We start from the raw sequence: 23678 nt of genomic DNA, 5'->3' as shown, positions 1-23678 counted from the left end.
TAGGGAAGGATCTGATGTGGTCTCAGTCATGTAGATATTGTAGTGGTCATTTGGGCTGTTAGTCACCTCCAGTACTGGTTGGGGGAGCTTGGGGGAGCCCCTGGCTACATAGATAATGTAAGGGTTATTTAGACTTTACTATCTACCTCAGGTCCTGGTTGTGGGAGTTTGGGGGAGCCCCTGGCTACATAGATAAGGTAAGGGTTATTTAGACTTTACTATCCACCTCAGGTCCAGGTTGTGGGAGCTTGATATGGCCTAGTCCTTCAGAGAATGCAGATCACCAGGGTGTTAATCACTTCAAATTCTAAGATTTCTGGGTGGAAAAACAGGTTTTATATCCTTTATGTTGAGAGGATGTAGCTGAGAGTTTTCCTGTGTCCCACCTGGTCCACAGCTGCTCAGACCCAAGTAAACACAGAGGCTTGTAGTAATTAAATCTGCTTGGCCATTACCTCAGGCTTACTATTGACTAGCTCTTGCACTTAAAACAGCCCATTTCTGTAAATCTATATGTCACCATGTGTTCCATGGCTTTACCTGTGTGCCATTACATGCTGCTCCCTAGATGGTGGGCTGGCGTCTCCTGACTCAGCCTTCCTCTTCCCAGAATTTTTGTCTGCTTATCTCACCTATACTTCCTGCCTGGCTACTGGCCAATCAGCATTTTATTAAACCAGTGTACAAAAGCATTATCCCACAGAAGAGGAAATCATGCATGTTTAATATTCCTGTTTCTCTGGAGATTTGTGGTCACAAGGACCTTTGTGCTCCCAACATTTACTATTCTTGAACTTTCTTCCTCCTGTACACAAATTAGTCCCATATCCACGTAACTTTCAAACTGTATTCTCCTTAAACATTGTAGTGTGAGAAGTAACTCCTGTAACTAAATCAGAGTATCCCATATATGGCTGGGAGCATTTGGTTTGGCTGTTTGCATCCAGTAGAACATAAATGAGAAAACACCAGTTTTTAAATAATAGCCTAATGCCTATTCTAGAGCCGATAATGAAACTTGTTTAATGAAATAAACAAGGATATATGTATATTTAATTCTATGTGAATTGCACATTGCATATTATAAAGAATAGTACAGCTATCCTTTGAGACTCAGGCATGTAGTTATTCTGTTTTTTTTTTGGGGGGGGCATTGTTTTGTTTTGATTTCTGTAGCCACGCTGTCCTGGAACTCATGACAGTCCTCTTGCATTAGCCTCTGTATTTATTGCTGAGATTATAAGTGTGAGTCAACCTACCTGGCCTTTTGCTTGTTTGAGTCAGGGTCTCACTGCTCTGGAACTTATGACCCATTTACCTTGGCCTCCTGAGTGCTGCGATTAAGGCCTGGGCCACTGTTTGGCTAGTAGCTATTCTTTTATTCCGTTCCCCATCCCACAGAGTTTCTGAGTGGAGCCCTGGCTGTCCTGGAACTTACTGTCTAGACGAGGCTAGGCTCAAACTCAGAGATCTGCCTGCCTCTGCCTCCTGAGTGCTGGGATTAAAGGTATGTGTCAGCACCACCACCCAGCTAGTAGCTATTCTAAAATTTCTTCTATTGAGTGATATATGACTGGGGAAGAATAAACTGTGGTTAGACAGGGTAGGGAGAAAAGGATGGAGAGAGCAACATGGAATAGCTGGAGGTAGAGATGGGAAGAGTACTTGCTTTTCCTGTGCTCAGGAAGTTCTGACTTCAGTTAGCCATACAGGTAGGACTGGTTTGTCTTTTAAGGACAGCTATTTTTCTCCTCCTTTGGAATTCAACGTACTTAACAATCGGGAAGGCTTTGGACTAAGAAACATTTATGATATACAGCAAATGCTTGTTGTGTAGCACTTAGCAGGAAGGGGACTGGTAAGTTTCAGGAATTGAGTGCCATCCATGCATGAAATGACTACCTTTTTTAAGACCAAGTGTCACAGGCCGGGCAGTGGTGGCGCACGCCTTTAATCCCAGCACTCGGGAGGCAGAGGCAGAGGCAGGCGCATCTCTGTGAGTTTGAGGCCAGCCTGGTCTACAGAGGAAGATCCAGGACAGGAACCAAAACTACACAGATAAACCCGGTCTCAAAAAAACCGGGGTGGGGGTGGGGGTGGGGGGAGACCAGGTGTCACTATGTTACTCAGGCTGGCCTTCGACCCTGGGTTCACGTGATAGTCTTGCCTCCATCTCTCAAGCAGCATGCCACTAGGTCTCACTTCCCCGTGTTCATTTGTTTGCTAAAACCAACATTTCTCAAAAGAAGTCTTATTTTTACAATTAAAACATTTTTAAAAGTTTTTTTTATGGTGGGTATCATTTTATAAAAATACAAAATGTCAAGAACTAAAACATTTTATAAGGTATATTTTGGGAAAACTGTTGTATCTGTATGCATTTCTAGAGTTGTCTTTTAGCTAAGATGATTTTGTTATTTGAATATTATATTTACTTAGCGGAAAATAATTTGGAATACACCTAAACAATATTCCTTTATCTGCCATTGTAGTTATATATCCTTTTTGAAAACAACTCTTCATCAGCTAACAACCATTTTTAACTAATTTTTAGTTAATTTTTAACTATTATTGGTGTTAATTATTCAAATCTATTAGACTGAATTAAACATATTTGAAAGGTGTACAGAAATAGTAAACATATATTAAGGGAATGTGTCTTGAAGTTACAAATGCAAACTGAGGTCATAAACACATTATTTTTCTGTTCTAGATATTTGAATGGTGGTATTTTCGCAAGTATGGAACATCTTTCATTGAACAAGTCTCAGTAAGCCACTTGCGCCCCCTTCTGGGAGGGGTTGACAACAGCTCTTCCAATAATTCTAATTCCAGTAATGGGGACTCAGATTCCAACAGGCAGAGTGTCTCAGGTATGGAACGTCTCTTACAAAATTTTTGTGAAATTAACACAGAAAAACTCTTTTAAAGATTAAGTTTCAGAGAAAAAGTACGTTAAATTTCAAGGGACTTAAGGCAGTTATATCAGAACTGGTATGCAAGTACCCTGGGGACAGGGAATGTGTGTGCTGTTCACTTCTGCTCCACTAGCTCTAATGTAACAAGTGTTAATAGCATTAGCTTGAGGCATACAGTAGGTGCATCATGTAGAATAGCGTAGAGAGTACTCATGGAGCACATTTTCTTCCGCAGTGGTTGCTGAATGTCGAGTCTAACTAGATCTGATTTCACTGCTTGTCTGTTTTAAAGGCCCTACTTTTCCTGTTCCAGTGATGGTGACGCCACATTCTAGGTTGCTCAGCACAGCACAAGCTGCGTGTCCCCCGCTCATCAAACTCGGCCTCTGACACAGTTCACTTGTCACTGCGTGTACTTCCCTGCTTCTTAGGACCTGACCTACCAATGTTCCCTTTGTTCCTGTGTTTGCCCATCTGTCACTGCCAAAATCAAATGCCTTTTCTAATAGACATACAGACTGTCTCTAATTCTTGGATCTTTGCTAATTTTACCTTTAGGGACACTTATCAAATGGCATTGTGACTGGGGGATTGTTTCTTTGTAACATCCATAGTGTATTACACACAACTGTCTGCCACGCCTTTGAAAGTAATTAAGCAGATGAGTTCAAACAAGAGGAAAGAACTGATTTCCTTAGGTCAACTCAATTAATAATCCCTAAGTACATAGTATGAACCTGGTTTCTGTTGGTTCTTATGAATTCAAATGCTGAAGTCCTTGCCCTCATCTCCATTGGATTATCTGAGGAAACAAAACGCTATGGGTTCTGATTGCACTAGAGAGACACACAGTGCTACAGAGAGCAAGTTAGAGGGGACCCGGGGAGGGATCTCCAACCAAGCCTAGAGAAGAGGGTCCATTAGTTCTGGGATTTGAAGGCTGGAAGGAGGCCATTAAGAACTAGGTTAGATTTTTTTCTTCACAACTCAATCTCATGTCAGAACTTCCTTAGCTAGGCTGTAAGCCCCAAGGAGCATGTTGTTCCTGATGCTGAAGCCTGCTTCCAGGCCCTGCTTGTCCAGCCTCACACAATGGTATGGGGAAGCTCCTGGTCTGGCCTTACTTCATTCTAATGGTTCCCGAATGAGAATTGGCACCATGCAGTCAATAACACTGTCTGGGACTCTGTAAACTCACCTACCTTATGGAAAGAAAGAGACCTGAGCACAGCCACGCACTGTATCAGCCAGCAATACAAAGAATTGTGGCTCGTTGCTCTAAAGAGGGTCATCTTGATCATCTAATCATTATCACATAAGAGCGGCAGGTGATTGCCGTCACACTGTATCTGTTGTGATGACCCCGAGAATAACTGTATTGTTGACTGACTCGAATTTCTGTATATTTGCACGGTACAGAAAATTAACAGATTGCAAACAGAAAGCAATGCCCTTTTAAGAACTTTAAAATGGTTACATTTATATTTGCATGAAAGCCCCTCCTTCCTCCTTGCCCCACTTAAAGCTCTTGACATTTCTTAATTCAGTACAAAGTCCATGTTCTCCTTAGTAACATTATTATTTTTTTAATTTATCTATCATCGCGTGTGTGTTTAACTGGGGTGGAAGGATGTGTGCACAGCCTATGTGTAAAGGTCAGAGGACAACTCTGTGGTCAGATCTCTCCTTCTCCCTTTAGGTGGTTCTAGGGACAGATCAAGCTCATGGTGGCAGGCTTGTGTGATGAGCAATCCTGCGGGCCCATCATTATAATTTTGCTTTCTTTCTTAGTAGTCGCATGACTTATTATGTGAATCTTGATGTTATTTTCAAGGAAGAATCTAAATCCTTTTTAACAATATATTCATCTAGGTATATATTTGTAGCCCTAGAAACTTGGGAGGCAAAGACCAAAGGATCAGTTGAGTCCATGGGTTCAAGACTAGTCTAGGCAGTATAAGATCCAGTCTCAAATCAGACCAAGCAAAATAAAATATATATATATATTAAAAAATAATAGCCATGGACATTCTCAGGTTTACTTGTATCAGGTTTACTTGTATTTAAGTTGTTAAAACTTAGACAGGTTTTAGCCTGTCTAAGATGAAAGCTTTGATTATTATCACTGACTCAATTACACTAGTATTTACTACTTTACATCCTGTTTCTATTAATTTATTGAATAATAAATATAGCATGTATGATATGGCTTTACAACATGTTTAAATAGTTACCTTTAGAAAATGGAAATTACTTTGTCTAAGTATATTTAGGTATGAATATGCTTCTTTTTGACATTTAGACTGTTTATATATGACTAACTCAGTTTGACAAGCATGTATACAGGTATGGAAATATCAAGATATCATGGGATTAACATCACTTTATATTCTCTTGTGTTGACTTTTGTGTGTATGTGTGTGTCCACTTTTTATTTGTTTATTTGAGACAGTCTTACTAGGATGTCCTGAAATTCACTGTGTAGCCAAGGATGGCCTCTAACTCACAATATTCCTCCTTTCTCATCCTCGGAAATGCTGGATTTATGGGCAAGAGCCACCATGCTCGGCTGGTTTTTATTACTGAATAAGGAAAGTACTACAAAAATACATTTATCTGAAACTATCTCTATTATTGATAACTTTCTATGTATAGTCTGATTTCAGCTTAGTATAAAGGAGAAAAAAGGTCCAGATCTGAAAATAATTCATGTGTTTCCTTAAAATACATGGCTTTGTATTAAACTTATTGCTTTTAACCAACATCACAGAAAGTAGAATCTGTTGATTTTCTTCAAAGGCCATAGACTTCTTCACTGAATTTTACATGAAATATACTTTGGCAAGTAAAATCCCATGGACTCAGGCAAAGGCAGTCTAACTGCGTTATTTGGGAAAAAAATCACAGGCAAAGTTAAAAATAAAACAAAAACATTAAATAGAAACATTGGTCCATGTGGAAACTGATTAGTCCTTTCCTTAAAATATTATTTGTTTTGACTGAAATCTTTCAGAGGTGGCCCAGCTCACAGTGATTTGGGATACAGGTGGTAGTAGTGTAAGGACTAAGAAAAGAGGGCAGATTATGAGTGCATTTGAAAGCCCCTCTCTGTGGAAGGTGGACTGAATGCAGCCTTGTTCAAACCCTTCTGTGGCTGTTCTCTGTGGTCAGTGGAGAACTGTGGTTGACTGTATAGTTTCTCACTGTAGCCACACTTCATCTTGTTTGGCCAAAGGTCATGTTTGTAGACATTCTTGTTTGATTTGATTTGGGAACTGAACTGCTATGTTTCCTCCAAATGTATGGTTTCTGATAAACTGTGCTCATGTCTTTTGCCACATCACCATGAGTCTTACTGCCATTTCTTAATTCAATGAAGTTTATGAGTCGGTGATGCACAAGGTTTAAAATGTGGCCAACTTCTCCCTGTGAGAAGGGATTCTCACAGTCCAGTGAGACCTAGAATTTGGCTTTAGGAGAACTTTTTTTATATATATAATTTATTATTGTTCTCAAATAAAACATCCTGAAGACAAGGTCTGCAGCATTTGCCTTTTGCCAGATAGATACTGGGAAAAGCACAAGTTGCTCCATCCTATAAGCTGTGGTGCCAAAATCAAGCTTAGCAGCTCCGAGACACGAACAATCCCCGAGGAGAACTGGATCTCTAAGCAGCTCTGCCACAGACACTGGGCTTCCTATCCAAGTCATCTTATTTCTGTCTGACTAATTTTCATAATATACTTCAAATTCTAGATCGTTATAAAATCCTAATTTCTAATGAAATCTAATCATGCTGTATAAAGATATAGTCTGCATTCTAGATTAATGCTCATTGGATCATTGGGGCAGATCAAGCACTGATTTAAAGGGAGTAATGGAAAGAACAAACGTGGGGAAAGTGAAAAAATCCTAAAACACCACAGATGGCAAATTCTCACAGTTAAACAATTCTCCCCATAGAAATCCATGCAATTCGAGTAATAGTAACACTTTTAGGACTTGCTATCAGTTTTAAACGATATCACCATACTTAATCCTTATAATAACCCCATTAAGCAGATGACTATTATTACGTCCATTTTTACAATTGAGGAAGCTGAGGTACAGGAAACGTAAGTCCCATGACTGACAGCTGGGTAGTCTTCTCTGTGTACCCATTTCCTCTCTCTCCTTGAGCAGTGTCTTCCTCTAAAGCTCAGGGTGGCCTCGAACCCTGATCCTTTAGCCTTTCCTTCCAGAGTCTGGAGATTACAGGTAGGTGTGCACAACCGTATGAATCCAGGTTCTTAAGGACTAATTGGATATCTTAAGTAGCTGCTCCAGGCCCTCTGTAAGGACTATAGAGCTAAGGTTAATATTATTATTGAGCAACTAAAAGACTTCTTGGTGGGCTTGGTGGCTCACACACGTGATCTCAGCGTTAGGGAGGCAAAGCCAGGAAAGTGAAAAGTCAGTTTAACCTATGGAGTGATTGTTAGGATCTGCACATGTGTGGGAGTGAGGGCAGGATCCTAACAGTGATAACTTGCCTCAAATACCTTAGTAACAATAGTGTTAATACAATACCTGGCAAGATTAATGACACATTAAATGACTTCCAAAGCAGCTCAGTGGCAATGATTGACAGCTCGGGTCACTCTATTCTTAGTTCTGTGACTTTCAGTCAGTGACCTAAGGCTTGCCATTTAGCTTTCCCAAAATAACCTTAGTATCTTAATCTGAAAACGTGGGAATAATAGTAATATCAACTTCATGGAGTATTTTGTAAATAAATGAGGCCATGCAGAAATACCAAGTCAGAGGACAGCTTTTTATATAGCAATGCCTCCCAGATAAACTAACTGTATAAATAGATTTGGGAGAAGGCCACCACACTTAGGGATACGGCTGCGTGGTCAGTGACTTTTACACCCTAGCCTTTCAGAGCTTTTGGTACAGATGTTTCCCTCTGCAAAGTTATGAACTTTGACGTATTTAGGGACCTTTGGGATTGCTTGCTAATAGTATCAGTGAGCACAAACTATATATATGCCAGAATTTAATGCATGGCCTGAAAGTGACTTCCCTAGCCGCCTTTTCAAAATCATTTGCCTTTAAAATTTATATTTTAGCACAGAAGAGATTTCTAGTTAAATGGCGAAAAAGCCTGAAATGGCTTTAGTTTCTAATGAGCATGCATGTATTTAAAACTTGTTTCAGGGTTAATACATTATTTGGTGGAGTTGATGTAGTCAGAAATGGCCAGTGAGAAATGTATGACATTTGAACTAAAATATCTTTGCTGAAAGCAGCACTATCTTGAATAAAGCAAACCAATAAAAATGGCCGGGCGGTGGTGGCGCATGCCTTTAATCCCAGCACTCGGGAGGCAGAGACAGGAGGATCTCTGTGAGTTCGAGGCCAGCCTGGGCTACAGAGCAAGATCCAGGAGAGGCGCAAAACTACACAGAGAAACTCTGTCTCGAAAAATCAAAATAAATAAATAAAAAATAAAAAATAAAAAATAAATAAATAAATAAATAAATAAATAAATAAATAAAAATGGCCTTACAACCCACTCTAACTAATGCCTCTTCGTATTCCGTGCACGAATTTGTAGTGACAAAATTTGTTGAATGAACGCTGTCCACGTTTCCTTTGACGATTTTTCTTTAAAATAGAATTATTATTTTTTCTTTATACGAGCGAGCGGTGTCTGTTAACTAAGATGCCTACCAAATGCCACAGAAACATAAAGGCTCTGGCTCTGAGGCCCCCAAGCAGCAGCCCGTGTCCCGGAGAGGGGGGATGTGGGGAGGAAGGGACAGGACCAGGCACCGGGCTGCAGGCTGGGGCGGCTCGAAGCTCGGTGATGCACAGAGGTCCATCGCACGGACTCACCCGTCCATCACCCGACCCCCGCTGACATCAAACCTGGAATGAAATCCAATGCCACACGCCCGTGAAAGCACAGAGGCCTCAGGGGCGAGCCCCGACGGGGAAGGAGAAGCCCTGCACCCTGCCGCCGCCGCCGCCGCCGCCGCCCACGTGGGAAATGGCGCCCACCCAGCCCGCCCCGGCGGGGACCGGTGCCGAGCGGCTCCGACTGGCCAAACGGTGCAAGCAAGGTCAGGCCAGGGCAGCCCGGACCGGCTGGGCGCCCGCCCGGGGCTGGAGCTCCCGCTCGGCGGCTCGTGCTGGGCCTCCTTCGGCTCTCCGAGGGCGCGGCCGCGGGCATGGGTCGCCGGTTCAGCCCCAGGCCCCATCCGTGCTCTGCTCCGCGGGATCATGGTGTCCGGCCCCGGCTGGCTCCTCTGGAGGGACCGGAGCCCGGCGGCCGGAGGTTCGCAGGGCCAGGCCGGTGCCTGCTGGGGTGGCGGGCGAGCCCAGGCTACCCCGAGCCATGGCGGTTTGAGCCGGCCTCTCCCTCTCGGCGTCTACCACCACGTGGCTCGCCGCTGGCAGTTCTTTGGGTGTTTTGTGCCCTCGGGGTTCTGTCCCGACACCACAGGTCCGGGTAGCAGGTCCTTGCGCCAAGCTCTGTCTTCTGGGCGAGTTGGTTAAGGCTCAGGGAGCCATGGAGCCGGGCAGCCGGGCTTGGGGGCAGTTCCCGGCTTGTGTGGTGTGGGCCTCTCATTTCAGCAGGCCGAACACAGCAGTCAAGCCTTCGTCACCTCTTCTCGGAATAGTCACTCTGAAAAGCTATGAAGTGGCTAAGGCTTAATTACTTTTTCCAAAGGAGTACTTCTAATAATTGCCTAAAATTGATCAGTAGGATGTAGACGATTGGGTATTCATTCCTGAAGTTTCAAAGCTAGTAACTAGACAAAACCACTTCAAAGACTGGTTCACTTGGGTTAATCTAGTAATAATGTCCAGTGAAACTTTTAGACACGTTGGAAGTATTGTTTTGAAGTAACATCTCCTGGAGGAATCTTGAAGTCTGTTCTTCCATTGCACAATTTGATTGATGGAGTTACAGGGTGTAGACATGTGATGCGTTGATCGGAACGGGGTTGTTGCCTCTTGTAGGTAAGAGATGAATGTGGACGCCAGGGCTTAAACTCATCTGCTGTGGCCCCGGAAGAAAGGATGTAAAATAGAGACCCTTTCCGTCTCACTAATGTATGTAAGGGGTATGGATGATGAGCTTTAGACCTCTTTATAGAAAGGATCAGCGGAAGCTCAGCTTGTAACTGTGATAAAAGTTGCTATTTCTGCTGCTGTGAAAGGCCTAGTGTGGTGGCTTCTGCCTGTAATTCCAGCCCCAGGACCAGGTGTGTCCAGCCACAGTGGGCTGGGCCTCCCACGTCAATCACCGATTAAGAAAGTGCCCTACCTGTTCTACATGCAGCCCAGTCTTGTGAGGGAACTTTCTCATCGGGGGCTCCCTCCTCTCAGATGACATCAGACTGGCCAGCACAGTGACTGCGTCCAGAGGTGCCAAGTAATGGTAGTGAGGGCAGGGTTTAGTAGGAAGCGGGGACAAGGAAGGCGTCAAAACATGGAGAGCTTGCTTTAGAAATCCTCACTGGATTAACTCTTTGTGCCCCACATAGGAACTTGCCACTGTCCCATTTTGACAAGGAAGTGCGTGTGCTCCGTCTGTAGCCTCGGGGAGATGTGGAGTATTGCTGTGATGGCAGCGGCTTCCCCGGGCTTTGGTGCCCGTGCATCCTGCTGCGGTCACGCTCCCATCAGCAGGCAAGAGTGCACACTGAAAAGGGAGGCACAGAGAGCGCTTGTCTTAGAGACATATTTGTAGTGGACGTTGATGCTGGGAACGAGCAGTCGTGCAGTCCCAGCCGGCTTCCGGTGCTGCCCCGTGCCACAGAAATTGTGGAAGATAAGGAAGAATGGAACACTCGTTTTGAAGGAGAAATTGAAATATGATCTGTAATAAGTGTATTCCTCAGGAGTACACGCAGGAAAAGAACATATGTGTGCTCTCTTACCCTGTGGAGGTCCATTTCTCTGACATCTTTGTGTCTGGCATTTATTCCCTTCCTATGTTGCACTAAAGTCACATCAGGTGATTGATACTGATGGAGTGTGCGCTCTGGAGTGAGTCCATGCTAAAAGAATTTTCTGCATGAAAGATTATGGGTGAGAACAACAAAGATGAAATTTATGCAGCTGTGATGTCATTTAGGACAGAAATTCGATGTGTGCATGCAGATAACCTTTCTATTGCTCATTTCTTAAGGACAAATAACCCTGCCCTGTGCCCTCCCTTTCAAACGTACAAAAGGAGGAAGACGTTTGCTTTGTACTTCTTAGTCCCTTTCTCCTTTACATCTGCTGCAGTCACTGGCATCGTGATTTCTAAGTTTCAGGGGTAGTTTAAAAGTGAATACAAAACACTCTGCGACATCAAGTTAACAAGGATTTGGTTCTTTAAGTGATAAATGTAACGTTTTCGAACGTTTGCAGCACCCCCTGCTGGCCAATGTTATAGAAATTCCTAAATAAAGTATTCTTCAGGCACCGATTGGTGACTATTTGAAGTATACACAGTATTTCTTTTTGGAGTTATTTTTCCTTAGAAATAGTTTAAGTTTCAACTGATGTAATAGAGGCAAAATTTAACTGGAGATAATTTTCATTTTAATTTGCCAATGGGGTTTTGAATAGTGCTTCACCCCCCCGCCACCCCCCCCCCCCCCCGGCACTACTTGCTGGAGAAAAATATTAGCCAAAACTTTATATATATATATATATATCCAATCAAATTAAATAGGGGAAAGAAATATCTTTTCAAATATTCCTGTTTTATTGTAAATATTTCTACCATGCACACCCTTGTACACAGGTCACATACAGGTTTATTATAGCTAACTGTAAATCTTGCAGGACTTAGGAAGTGGCCGGAGGAGTCTGGAGTCTCAGGAGCTGAACTGCTGAATAGTTGGCAATGAAGACGTTCTAGGAGTTACTCCAGTCCTACGGATAGTAATCACAGTTGTGTAGCTGACCATGATATTTCAAGCCAAGATCTGGCCCCACAGTGTTCATGACAGGAAATAATTAACTAAAAGAAACAGAATTTTCTAGTTAGTGTCATATGAACTGATAATTATCAAATCTCAGTTTCTTAACAGAATTCAGAGATGTTGCATTAAATGACAAATTAAGCTAAGTGTCAAAATTTTAGGGCCATAAGCATTGCGTAAATTTAAAATGAGATAGTGGCTTAATTTAAAGATAAACCCATCTCTTTTAAATGAAAACATATATCCCATTTAAGTACATACTTGCTTTACTATTTCAGCAAGCTGTACTGTGATCATACAGAGTACCACAGCTTGTACTTTATATTTTACTACATACAAAGTGCTATAATACTGGTTTACATGTTTCCTCCACTGAGTGTTAAAAGTAATGCCTGTTGGGTAGGAAGAAGGACAGAGAGGCGGAGGGGTGGGAGATGGATGAACAGGCCTACTGCAGAACCCCAGTGAGTCATCATCTGGCCTTTGCTATCGCTTGGATTGCTGCCATAGTTTTGATGGTACATATCATTGGGTGTGTTCTTTGAGTACTGATGTTTTAGTTTTGGTTAAGTGGGTTTTATTTTCTAATAAAACTATGTTTATCCAAAGGAATCTAGCATTATAAATCATTAGAAAGTCTTGATCAGTAGGGTGCAATTATAGCTTATTAATCACATGCCTAATATAACATTATCTTAAAACTATTAATGGACTTCTCAAAGTAAAAGCCCCATGGTCCCAAGTCTCTGTGCTACCTGTATGACAAAAACGTATCATCTTAGTGATTAACATCATGTTATTAGGGTGATAGCTCACATGTATATGTTAGCATAAGTACACAATTGAAAATGCCCCCAAACAGTTTGTTTTCGTAGAACTTCTTTCTGCAACTGTGGTAACTTTATTATTATTTTTTTATTCCTTCCTGGAAAGACAATATCAATCTAGCAAATTAAAAATTAGTGTCCTCCACAATCAACTGAGTCTAGGGCTCTCTGTGGTTATGCTGCAGAGTTTGATTGTCATGGATGATGTCACTGAGATGTGTATTCCAGAGGGATGAAAAGTAGTCTCTTCTTTATGTGTACCTTTACCTATATTTTGCAGGTAAATTCATAAAATCTGCTCGAATCTCCGAGACTAACCACAGAAAGTTACACAGTAGCTGACATTAGCATGTGCTGTGATTTGGAAAAACAAGGGAACTTGGGCCCAGAGATTAGGTGAAGTTTCCCCTGTCTCAGTGCCTGATTGGCTCAATTACCTGATTAATCTCAAGGGTTGCCTTTTGTTTTTCAGTTTCCTATATAAAGGATAGAGGATAAAATTATCTTATCAAATGGCCCGGAAGGGTGTTTTACTGAATTAATTAGCTCCCAATATCACTGGGCTTACGTGTAACATTTTCATATTCTCTTTGTTACAGAGTGCAAAGTGTGGCGGAATCCACTGAACTTGTTTAGGGGTGCTGAATACAATCGGTGAGTCTTTTGCCAGTTCAGGAAATAGATGAGTGGTTTAGAGAGCAGCAATAGCACGTGGTGTTCCGGTTCATCTGTGGGTCGTGTAATAGTGTATTTTACCCTCTCCTCTCCCCTCCTTTCCCCGTCCCTCTTTTCTTCCTTCCCTTCCCACCCCTCCTCGTTTTCCATTTACTCCCTCCTCTTTCTTCTTCCCCTGCTTCTTTTATCTTGCTTGCTTTTGTCTGAGACAGGGTTTCAGAGCCCAGAGCTTGTGTGGCTAAGGAGCACCATGACCCCCTGATCCTTTTGCCTCACGAGAGAGTGCTGGGATTATAGGCCTGGGTTACCATGTCCAACAGCCTCCATTTTTTGAATACTATCTTAGAGGTTTTTTTCTGTTTTATGGAATTTTGACATTCTAGTTGGGAATAATATATCAAATTATAGGTTGTAATTTTTTCTATTGCACTCACTCTTTGAAAAAAATTAAGTGTGTGTGTATGTATATGCTGCATGAAATGCTCATAGAAGACTTGTGGGAACTGATGTTCCTCTTCCATCACGTGGTTCTGGATACTGCACTTGGGTTTTGGGGCTTGGCTGCAGGTGCCCCCAATTTGCTGAGCCAACTCACTGGCCTTCTATTGTAATTACTCTTTTCAGTGTAATATTGTACAGCTCCCAAATGCTGAAGATCCCTGAACCTTGATTATATGGGTCCCAGACAGGTTATATTGCAACTTAATTGGAGAAATAATTAGGCAAATTAGAAATTTCATAGTTTGGGGGAAATGTCTATTTGTAATATTAATTAGGGAAGTTTTTCATTATCAAGGACTACTAAAATGTTGTCAAAAATAGAAGAGAAAACTTGTATTTATTTTGTGCTACATAATTCCTGAAGGAAGAAGTTTTTGAGATTTATTTTTATTATATGTCTATGGGTGGTTTGCCTGCATAGATCTGTGTACCATGTGCATGCAATGCCAAGGCAGGCCAGAAAAGGGCATCAGATCCCCTTGGAAGTGGAGTTGGGACAGTTGTTAGCTGTCTTGTGGCTGCTGGGAATCCAAAAGGAATCCTCTGGAAGAGCAGTCAGTACTCTTCACCCCTGAGCCCCGGCAGAATGGGATAGCTTTTAAAAAATGTTTCAGTGTTCATGTGCCAAGTTCTTTCGACGCTCAGTGGTGGCTTGCATCTCAGCTGCTCCTCAGCGTCCTCTTCTGTGGATCTTCTTTCCTTTCTCAAGACTGTTTGACCATCGTATTCGCCCTTGACAGGTACACTTGGGTCACAGGAAGAGAACCTCTGACGTACTATGACATGAATCTCTCTGCCCAGGACCACCAGACGTTCTTTACTTGTGATTCGGACCATCTTCGTCCTGCGGATGCAAGTATGGGAAACCTTTAGCTATTTCAGGGTGGGAAAGATTTTCAGCTTGTTCCAAACCATGGTTCAGATTCTGTAGTATCTGCTCTGCAGCTCAGTTTGTTGGCACACATCTATAATCTCAACACTCAGGAGGCGGAGGTAGGAGGAGCTCGGGTCTGAGAGCAGTTTGGACTCCAGTGAGCTCCAGGCTAGCCTGGTCTATATAAGAAGAATAACCAGGCCTGGGGAGATAGCTCTTGCCTTGTGAGCATGAGGACCTAACTTTGATCCCTGATCCCATGTAAAAAGACATGAAATTCCGATTTGGTAGTATGTGCTCTGGGGAGGCAGAAACAGGTGGGCCCCCAGGGCTCGCTGGCCAGTCAGCTTAAACTATGTGATGAGATCTAGGCCAGACTAGAGAACCTGTCTCAGAAACAAACGGAAAAAAAAAGGAAGAGAAGAAGAAATGGGGATAAAAGATTGACACCTGAGATTATCACACTCACCCCCCCACACCCTCTCTCCAAAGAATAAAATATTAAATTGACGAGTAAAACCCAGAATCCTTAAAGAATACTTACATGAAATTTATTCACATTGATTATCAATGTAGGAATAAGGCTTATTATTATCTATAACATGATTTTAAAACACCAAAGCAAGCTTTATATGTTTTGAAGACACATCTCTTATACAGAGTGAGTTAAACTCAAAGGTTGGGGGGGATGAAGGGTCTCTTGATCACATTCTAATTAGAAGTTGGGGTTCACTGAATGTAAATGAGCAGTCTATTTCACTGACTTAATATATTGGTTTACTTGCACTTGAAAGGCACATGGCTCTGATTGTAGGAGTGCGTATGTGTTCTCTACCTCAGAGATGACTTTGTTTACCATGCATTTCACATTCGTTACTTTCCTACTGGTAAATTTGGTATTATTAAATGGTCAAAAGTAAGTAGCTGAAATTTCCTGCCTTAGTTAGGGTTACTTTTACTGTAATGAAACACCATGACTTGGGAAGAAAGGGTTGATTTGATTTACATGTCCTGAATCACAGTCCATTGAGGGGAACCAAGGCAGGAACACAAACTGGGCCAGAACCTGGAGGCAGGAGCTGATGCAGAGGCCATGGAGGAGTGCTGCTTACTGGCTTGCTCCCCATGTCTGGCTCAACCTGCTTTCATATAGAGCCAGTACCACTGGCCCAGGGATGGTGCTACCCACAATGGGCTGGGCCCTCCCCTGTCTGTACTAAGAAAATGCCCCACAGGCTTGCATAGCCTCATTTTGTAGATGCATCATCTCAACTGGTTCGTTGTCCCTCTTCTTCATTACTCTAGCTGATGTCAAGTTGACATAAAACTAGCCAGGACAGTACCTTTGAACGAAACAACTCCTATATACTTTTAGAAATTGACTTATAAAATATAAATTATCAAATTTTATAAGAATATTGTTGTTTTTAAAGTCTTTGTTGCTACCACAGATATCTGTGTCAAGCAAAATCCTATAGCACTTTGACTCAGCTCACATTCCCCACATAGCTGCAACATTCAACTAGCCAGAGCTTGTAGCAAATGCTTTGGAACAGGTTGCATAGAAACTATGTATTGTAGAATGAATAAATTACTGAGCATGTTACTTCAGATAGGAGCGGGTACATTCAGGATGATCTGGCCATAAAATAGCAATTTCAAAATGTGTAGATTATGTTTTTGAACAACAAATGTTTATTGAAGTCAAAAGACATGAAATCTCTATTATAGTTCATTTTTATGACTTTTTTAGTGTGTGATATTTGTATCTATAATTTAATAGCCACGCCAAAAAAGTTTGTTATTGGCAACTAAAGAACAATGAAACAGTAATTCAGAATACTTACGTGACTTTAAAAATATGAATGACTTTCTTGGTAATAAAGTGTTCTCTTACAATTAAAGCTGCCACTTACTTATTGTCCTATGTCCAGTCCTCCCATTTATGTGTACCAGTTGACTTGCATTGTTCCTTTTTTTAAATTCTAACTAGTAATGCAAAAAGCTTGGAGAGAGAGGAACCCTCAAGCCAGGATTTCTGCAGCTCATGAAGCCTTGGAGATAAATGAGTAAGTAGGAAACAGACTTGCTATTAAAATGAAGTCATGTCTCATGCTGAGTATTTTCAGTCACCATGGATGGGCCACTTCTGTTAAGTTGTTCATTTGAACTGCAGGGCTATTGCTGAGGGCATTACTTTCTAAAATTTTGCCTCTATGAAAGACAGCCGTGTGTGTGTGTGTGTGTGTGTGTGTGTGTGTGTGTGTGTGTGTGTGTGTGTGTGTGGCGGGTGGGGGGGGCAGGGGAAGTGCAGCAGATTAGCTGCTTTAGAACAAAGTGCCTTTACTGTGACCCCAGATTAAACCCTTCAAGGGATATACTTGGCATATTGTGAGAGCATAAGCTAAGTACACTTCCTGGCATATCTAGACCATTTTGACAGTGACCTTTCTTTCTAGAAGTAGAATGCTCCTCTGTGCATCCCTGTTTCTAGGTGTAACTTCTGCTAGTGGGAAAAACAGCAACTACAAAAAAGATAAAAGGTGAAAAAAATTAAAATGTTTCAATGTCAAAATGAGCAAGAGGAAACATTGCCCTTACTGTTGCTAAATATTCTATGGGTTATCAAGGAAGACTGGGAGATTTCTTCCGGAGATTTTAGAAAATGAGATTCTTAATATTGGAGTCATTAAAACAGAGTTGGCAGAATCCTTAAAGGTCAATTAGCTCAACCACCCATCTGGTGTTTGAATCACCTCAACAGGGCCCTTGCCAAGTGGTCATTGTTAAACTATTTTATGATTTTCTCAAGAAGGTTCCAGAATCTTTTCCAGAGGTCTTGGAAAATAAAAGAGTCACCAAGTGTCAAACCCTGTCCCTGTAATGCTGGATCTGCATGGTTTCTGACTCTGTCATGCAACATACCTTTTGCTTTCTTACCATCTACAAGTTTAATACGCCTGCCTTTTGTGTGTCGTTCATGTTTCTGAGAAAAGTGTCAGGACTACAAGACCCTGGGGTGTGACACGTAGAAACTACCCTGCAGGCTCATGTCTTCATAAGTCACCTTCCTTCGGTGTTATTCAGCCAGTTACCAGCACCCTGTTACACTGTAGTTCAGCCCACCTTTCTCCGTTGTGATCTTAGGCTTGCCAGCCGTTTAGAGAGCTTTAATTTAATTGTGAGTCTACGAGGGGAATGAAGCTAGCAGCGCTGTTTTATTTACTCTTAGCCGTTTAAGCTGGCTTCTCGTGGTTTCTGCTTCATTTATTTGATTTTTATTTTTTCAAATGTGCTTAGATACCATGTCTTTAACAATCCATTGGAATTTCTTTCTGAGTCACTGTTCTGTCATTTGAGAAGTCAGCCTTCTTTCCTGTTTGGAAAACTGATGTTGCATTTGTCATCTCATTCTGTGGTCTATTCTTTGTGATTCCACAACTGTCCTTAGAGTACAGTTCCATGTCCTGCCTGCAAGGTCAGTCGGCTTCCTAGAATTTGCCCTTCCCAGAACAGTAGTTCATTGAGAACGTATTAACGATGTGCTGTCTTCCATCTTTTTACCCATTTTAGAGTTTCATTGCTTCTCTGCACTTTAGTCTGACAGGCATTCTCCTTGATAAAGAAGCCAGGAGCAGTATGGGAGCGAGAGCGTTTCCTTTTCTCTTTATTATCTATCACTATTAACCGTGAACTTTCTTTGTTTTAATGTTGTTGTATTGTCTTTGTTGCTTATTTGTTTTTGTGGTGATTTTGGAGAAGTTGGAAGGGAGAGCAGTAGTTATAATTTTAAAACAGAGACTAGAGAGCTGTCTTCAGTGGTTTTTGTATGTTTGCTCATTTTATTTATTTATTTTGTCAAGCCTTGCTAATTTGGGATTTCAGCTCTCCTGATGTTATTCTTATGACGCCATTCCACTTCTTACAGTCCATCACATGCCCTCTTTTCATCTTTTGTTTTGTTTGCATGTCCTTTAAGAATCTGACCTGGGCTAGATCTCTGGGAAGCCACTCCAGTTAGTTCAGTGCCGCCCCTCTGCCCTTCCTGAGAGGTTATTTGTCATTATGATTACAGTTAAACGTTTGGAAGCTGTTCTGTCCTCTTGAGCCATTTTCCATATTACATCTTGTGCCATTGAGTCATGCCCCTTTCCTATGAATTTCCGAAGTCTACCTCCACCTCTTTGATTACACTGAACTCTGGAATGACATAGTAACTCTCGCTGAATGTTCCTATCGGTTTTCATTTCACCAACTATTTTTTTCTTCTTGGTCAGAATTAGGTCCAGAGTTGAAGTTCCCCTAATTGCTTCCTCTACCATCTGGGAGATAAAATTGTTACCGAAGTAAGTCAAGAACCTGTCGGGTACCCTACTTCTAACCAAACAAGACTTCTAGCAGAAATCTGGATGGTTGACACCCCATCACCACACTTCTTGCTTCTGTCTGTGTATTGTGTTGTGACAAAGATGCATCATCTCCATCTTCCATCGAGCTGAGAATCCTGTTCTGTCCCCCAACCATTATCGATTCTATCGCTCTCTCCTTTTTTTTCACTCACAAGCTCTTGGCATGTTTCTCCCCCAAACTCATGAGTTTCCACATAGACACGTTTCTTGGCTAGTGCTGCTACTCTGCCTCTCCTCCGAAGAATACTATTTGAAGTAAGAACATATAAAGCAAGCAGCCTAGCCCTCACTGTTGGTGAGCTCCCACCCCAGCAGCTGCAATCTTACAGCTAGTTCCTTTGACACCGTGTCTACAGTTCCTGTTATCTCAGTATTCAGTCCATTGCTTTAAACTCATATTTGCATGTGGGCATCTGAAGCCTTAAGTGTGTCCTCTGATGCCTTCCCAAGTAGTTCCTTTCAGTAAATCATGAGACAGTCTGAGCACTGCTGTTTTTCTTCCCCAGTCATATATTCAGCCCTCCATAGTAACTGCTTTTCTAGCTTTTATTCTCGGTATTTTCTCCCGACCTTATCATATTTAGTTAAAACCGCACTGATGGTTCTCACTTGAAATTTGGGGCATAGGATAAAGAATTTGTAAGACTGACCCCACCCCCAAGGATCAGCTGGCCCCAAACCTAACAGTGTCTGTTGAGTTCGTACTTTCTCCTAGCTGGCTTTGCAGTTTTCCCACAGTAACAGTTAGTTTTAATTTCTGTTTATTTCCTCTCTTGTGGTCTGATGGAGAGGAATAGGGCATTGGCCACAGAGAAGTCAACCAGGAGAGAGAAGGGGTGAGCGCAGATCAACACCCCCACGGTCTGTTCTGGCCTCATCACCCCCTCAGACCCCCCCTTTCTCTGACAGGGGGCTGCTCTGGGTGATTTGGAAGGTTTGGTTTCTAAAGCCCCCCGTTGTTGCTTAGTTAACTGCATATCCTTTCTGGCTTCCTACCTCAGAGTGGTTTTGGAAGGGTTACGCAAGGTGATGTTTAGTGCCAGGTAGAGTGTTTACTGGACACACAGCAGCAAATGCTAGCTTGTTGTTGGAGGCAGGAGACTGGACTCTTCTTAGGTAGTGTGGCTGTGTTAGAGTTCAAGCTTTTCAGAAACTACTTTTCCAGGTTCTTCTCATGTTCTCTGATGCAGAAAAGCGGTGCTACCATGGGATTTTCAAGCACTGTTTCATTTTGGTTTTTTTCAGTTAGTAACTTTATTTAATGAATTTTACACTCTGAAGACACTCTTGAATTGAAAACAATGCGTATCTAGTAGACGAAAGGAAACTTGTATGTACCCTCCCCAAGTGTTGGAAGGAGACCTTCACTAGGATTATCCTCATCATCATTAGCTGGCATTCACTGAGCATGCCCTCAGTGCTGATGGCTACAGTAAGCACTTCACAGAAAGCATCTTATGGAACCTGCACAAAGACACAGAACAGATCTCACGCGATCCATCAGGGAGGCAGAGTGATACCTTTCCCCAAGTGACACATTAATAAGGGGCCAAGTCATACATGAGCCCCATGCTCCTAACCCTGCACATCCTGCCTCTCAAGCTAAACTCTAGGTGTTTCTTTTGTGCCATTACTGTGTCAACAGCTGCAAGCAGGTGCATGAAACAGTTGGTCATGTTGCATGTTTGGTGTAACTCCTTGCCTTTCTGCATGAACTCCCAGTCTGCTGCAGTGGCCTTGGGTTTGTAATTTGTCATGTCTGAATGGACAGGTGTGCAACGGCTTATATTCTCTTGGCTGAAGAAGAAGCAACCACTATTGCTGAAGCAGAAAAACTCTTTAAGCAGGCCCTGAAGGCTGGAGATGGTTGCTACCGACGTTCTCAGCAGCTCCAGCACCACGGCTCCCAGTATGAAGCTCAACACAGTAAGGTTTCTCCAGCGGGGTGCCCTGGGGAATGGGGATGGTACAATGGAGCAAGAGCAAAGGCTCACTCCAGCACCGAACGGATTCTGGTAGACAGAGCACTCCGTCCACAGTCAACATGGTTGCCATCACGTTCACATTCTTTGTTTTATTTATGCCCACAGAGTTTCATTGCCGTAAACAAACAGCAATCACCTTTTAAGCAGTTTTTTGAGATTATAATTCAATCTTTTCACCCACTCCCTTTCCTTCTTCCAAACTCTCCCATGTACCTCCCACCACAATAACTTTCAATAGTCACTTCTCCCCAGAATTCCTACATGGTTCTTCCATTCAGCAGTTAAGTCTCCATCTCCTAACTTTCAGGTCCAAGTTTGGTAACTGAACTTAAATTGGTTGTTAGTATCATAAAAAAAAAGTTATCTTCTAAGCCTTGCATAGCATGGGTAGAAGCGTGGTTGGAAAAGGACAGAGTATAACTTTGGTTGGGTAGAGTCTACCAGCGTTTAGTTCTTACTTAAAAATTATTAGTATTGCCTTGAGAAAGAACCATGAGTTCCTAATTATTATTTTATTAAAAATAATACTTTTGATAAGAAAAGTCCTTAAAGGCTGACCCTCTACTTCAGTACCCTAAACTGAGAACCCATGATGCTTTGTGGGAACAGCATGGAAGGAGGACAAGGCAATTACTGGAGTTCCCTGAGCCCCTTGACTCATCTCGGTTGGTTATTTAAACAGAAATCCAGTGATCCTTGTGGGAAAAAAGTGTTTTCATGGTCTGACAAAAATGTGGGTTGTTTCTTTTAGGTAGAATTTCTCTCACTTCATCTCTCTCTCCTTTAGTTTGGAAAGTAGGGGTATATGTCCTTCATACTTGATATTATATAATTAAATTTTAATATTAAACTTGGATTTGGTATAGAACCTGACTGACTCAGTCTCTAGGTCTCAGGTGCCAGCAATATCATTACATTATAGTCCACACGTGTGGGAGCACATCCACATCATCGCTACACACGTTTTCAGTTTTATTCTGCAGTGAGTCTATATAGCAATAAGGTTTCTGATCATTACAAAAAGACAACAGTCCATTTTGAAGGTGTGTAGTAAATGTCTATTTTGTGAACTAAATGGGAATTAATACATAAACTACACAACCTATAATATAACATAAGACATTTTCTTTCTTTTCTTCTCTAAATTAAATCCTTTCAACCTGTTGCCTAAATCTATCCAAAAATATAATCACATCTTTAAAATAATTTGTAGGTACTTGGCAGTTTTTCAGCACACATCTTGTTCTCATTGTTTAAAACTTGAAATGTTCAGACTTTGGTCTCAACATCTTTTAATAGCTGAGTATCTACATGTACTTAATCCATAACAGGTGTGTCATAGTTTTCTCAAACACGGTAATTTTATTGAGGATTAAGCATATGCATGTTCTCACTGGTCTGGAAACATATCCAAGATACATAATTAAATAAAAGATTAAGATAAGAAGTTGCTAATATACTTTTGAAGGGCTGTTTTAGTGACTATTGTTAGAACTGTTTAGCTTGTCAGGGCTTTCTCTAACACTAGGGTAGTTTTTCATTTTGTTGCATACTCTATTGTCATATCTGGAATGTGTTATATTGCCATCTAAAACCAACTGCTTTTGGGACCTGGAGATGATTATGATGTCACTAGTGTTAGAGAAAGAATAATATGAACCAGAAGTTCAAGAAGAAGCTTCTCCAGAGTTAATGTCAGGAACGGGAAAAAAATAGTTCATCAGGATGCAACCTGAGATTCACCTCTGCATCTTTACCAAAAGCATGCAGACTTATGGGAGATGGAATTCTTAGTTGTAAACTTCTTGCAATGTTGGTGTGTTCATTTTCTTGGCTGTGTGTTATAGAGATTTTATTTATTATCAAATATTCAACATGCCTAACTCAAAAGCACAGATTAGGTAATCAGTCACGATTTTGGCCTTTGGGCATCTGAGTCCTTTTGCTTTACCCTGTATTCATTCTATTATTAACAAAATTAGTTCTCTGTGCTCTTGGCAGTAAGGAAGCCAAGGAACAGGCTGTGCTCTTTGAGGAATTTCTTTAAGGGTAAGGCAAATGGGCCTCTGCATTTTTTCTTGCTGGGTAACTTAAAGCTCTTGGTTTTTATTGATTTTTTAAATGCTGATGTTTTATCTTTCCTTTCTCAGGACGAGACACCAACGTCTTGGTCTATATCAAAAGAAGGCTGGCAATGTGTGCCCGGCGACTTGGGAGGACCAGAGAAGCAGTGAAAATGATGAGAGATGTGAGTTTACGTTCCTGCTTGGGCTTGGCAGCAGCACACCTGACAGAATGGACCTTGAACACAGCCAGTGATAACACAGCGGTCTCATGGGCCGCAAAGCCAGCTTCCAGCTGTCAGGGTGAACAACCTGGGGCAACTGAATTAATTTGTGTTCTGTTTTCCTTGTCTGTAAGGTAACAGTAGTTTTCACAATAACCTTGTAAGATTCATGTAAGATTTAAATGAGATAATACACACAAAGCATTTAATATAGGGTCACTGGCATA

General features: G+C 41.8%; 1 protein-coding gene across 10 annotated transcripts in view; it reads left to right on the top strand.

Moving 5' to 3' along the window:
* St7 (suppression of tumorigenicity 7) overlaps positions 1-23678 on the top strand; it is a 259684-nt gene that overhangs the window by 145480 nt on the left and 90526 nt on the right. For 4 of the 10 annotated variants that reach the window (XM_076566173.1, XM_076566174.1, XM_016009499.3 and 1 more), the window contains 6 exons: positions 2714-2873; positions 13320-13374; positions 14637-14752; positions 16764-16839; positions 20951-21105; positions 23315-23412. In XM_076566173.1, the coding sequence (XP_076422288.1) occupies positions 2714-2873; positions 13320-13374; positions 14637-14752; positions 16764-16839; positions 20951-21105; positions 23315-23412 (660 nt within the window). Of the gene's footprint in view, positions 1-2713; positions 2874-8698; positions 9029-9065; positions 9244-9383; positions 9933-13319; positions 13375-14636; positions 14753-16763; positions 16840-19047; positions 19117-20950; positions 21106-23314; positions 23413-23678 lie in introns of those variants that run through there. The other 6 variants (XM_076566172.1, XM_042272815.2, XM_016009498.3 and 3 more) reach the window with 4 other exon arrangements.

This window comes from Peromyscus maniculatus, chromosome 3 (genome assembly GCF_049852395.1).
Source record: "Peromyscus maniculatus bairdii isolate BWxNUB_F1_BW_parent chromosome 3, HU_Pman_BW_mat_3.1, whole genome shotgun sequence".
NCBI lineage: Eukaryota > Metazoa > Chordata > Mammalia > Rodentia > Cricetidae > Peromyscus > Peromyscus maniculatus.
This window is presented reverse-complemented; position numbering and strand designations above follow the sequence as displayed.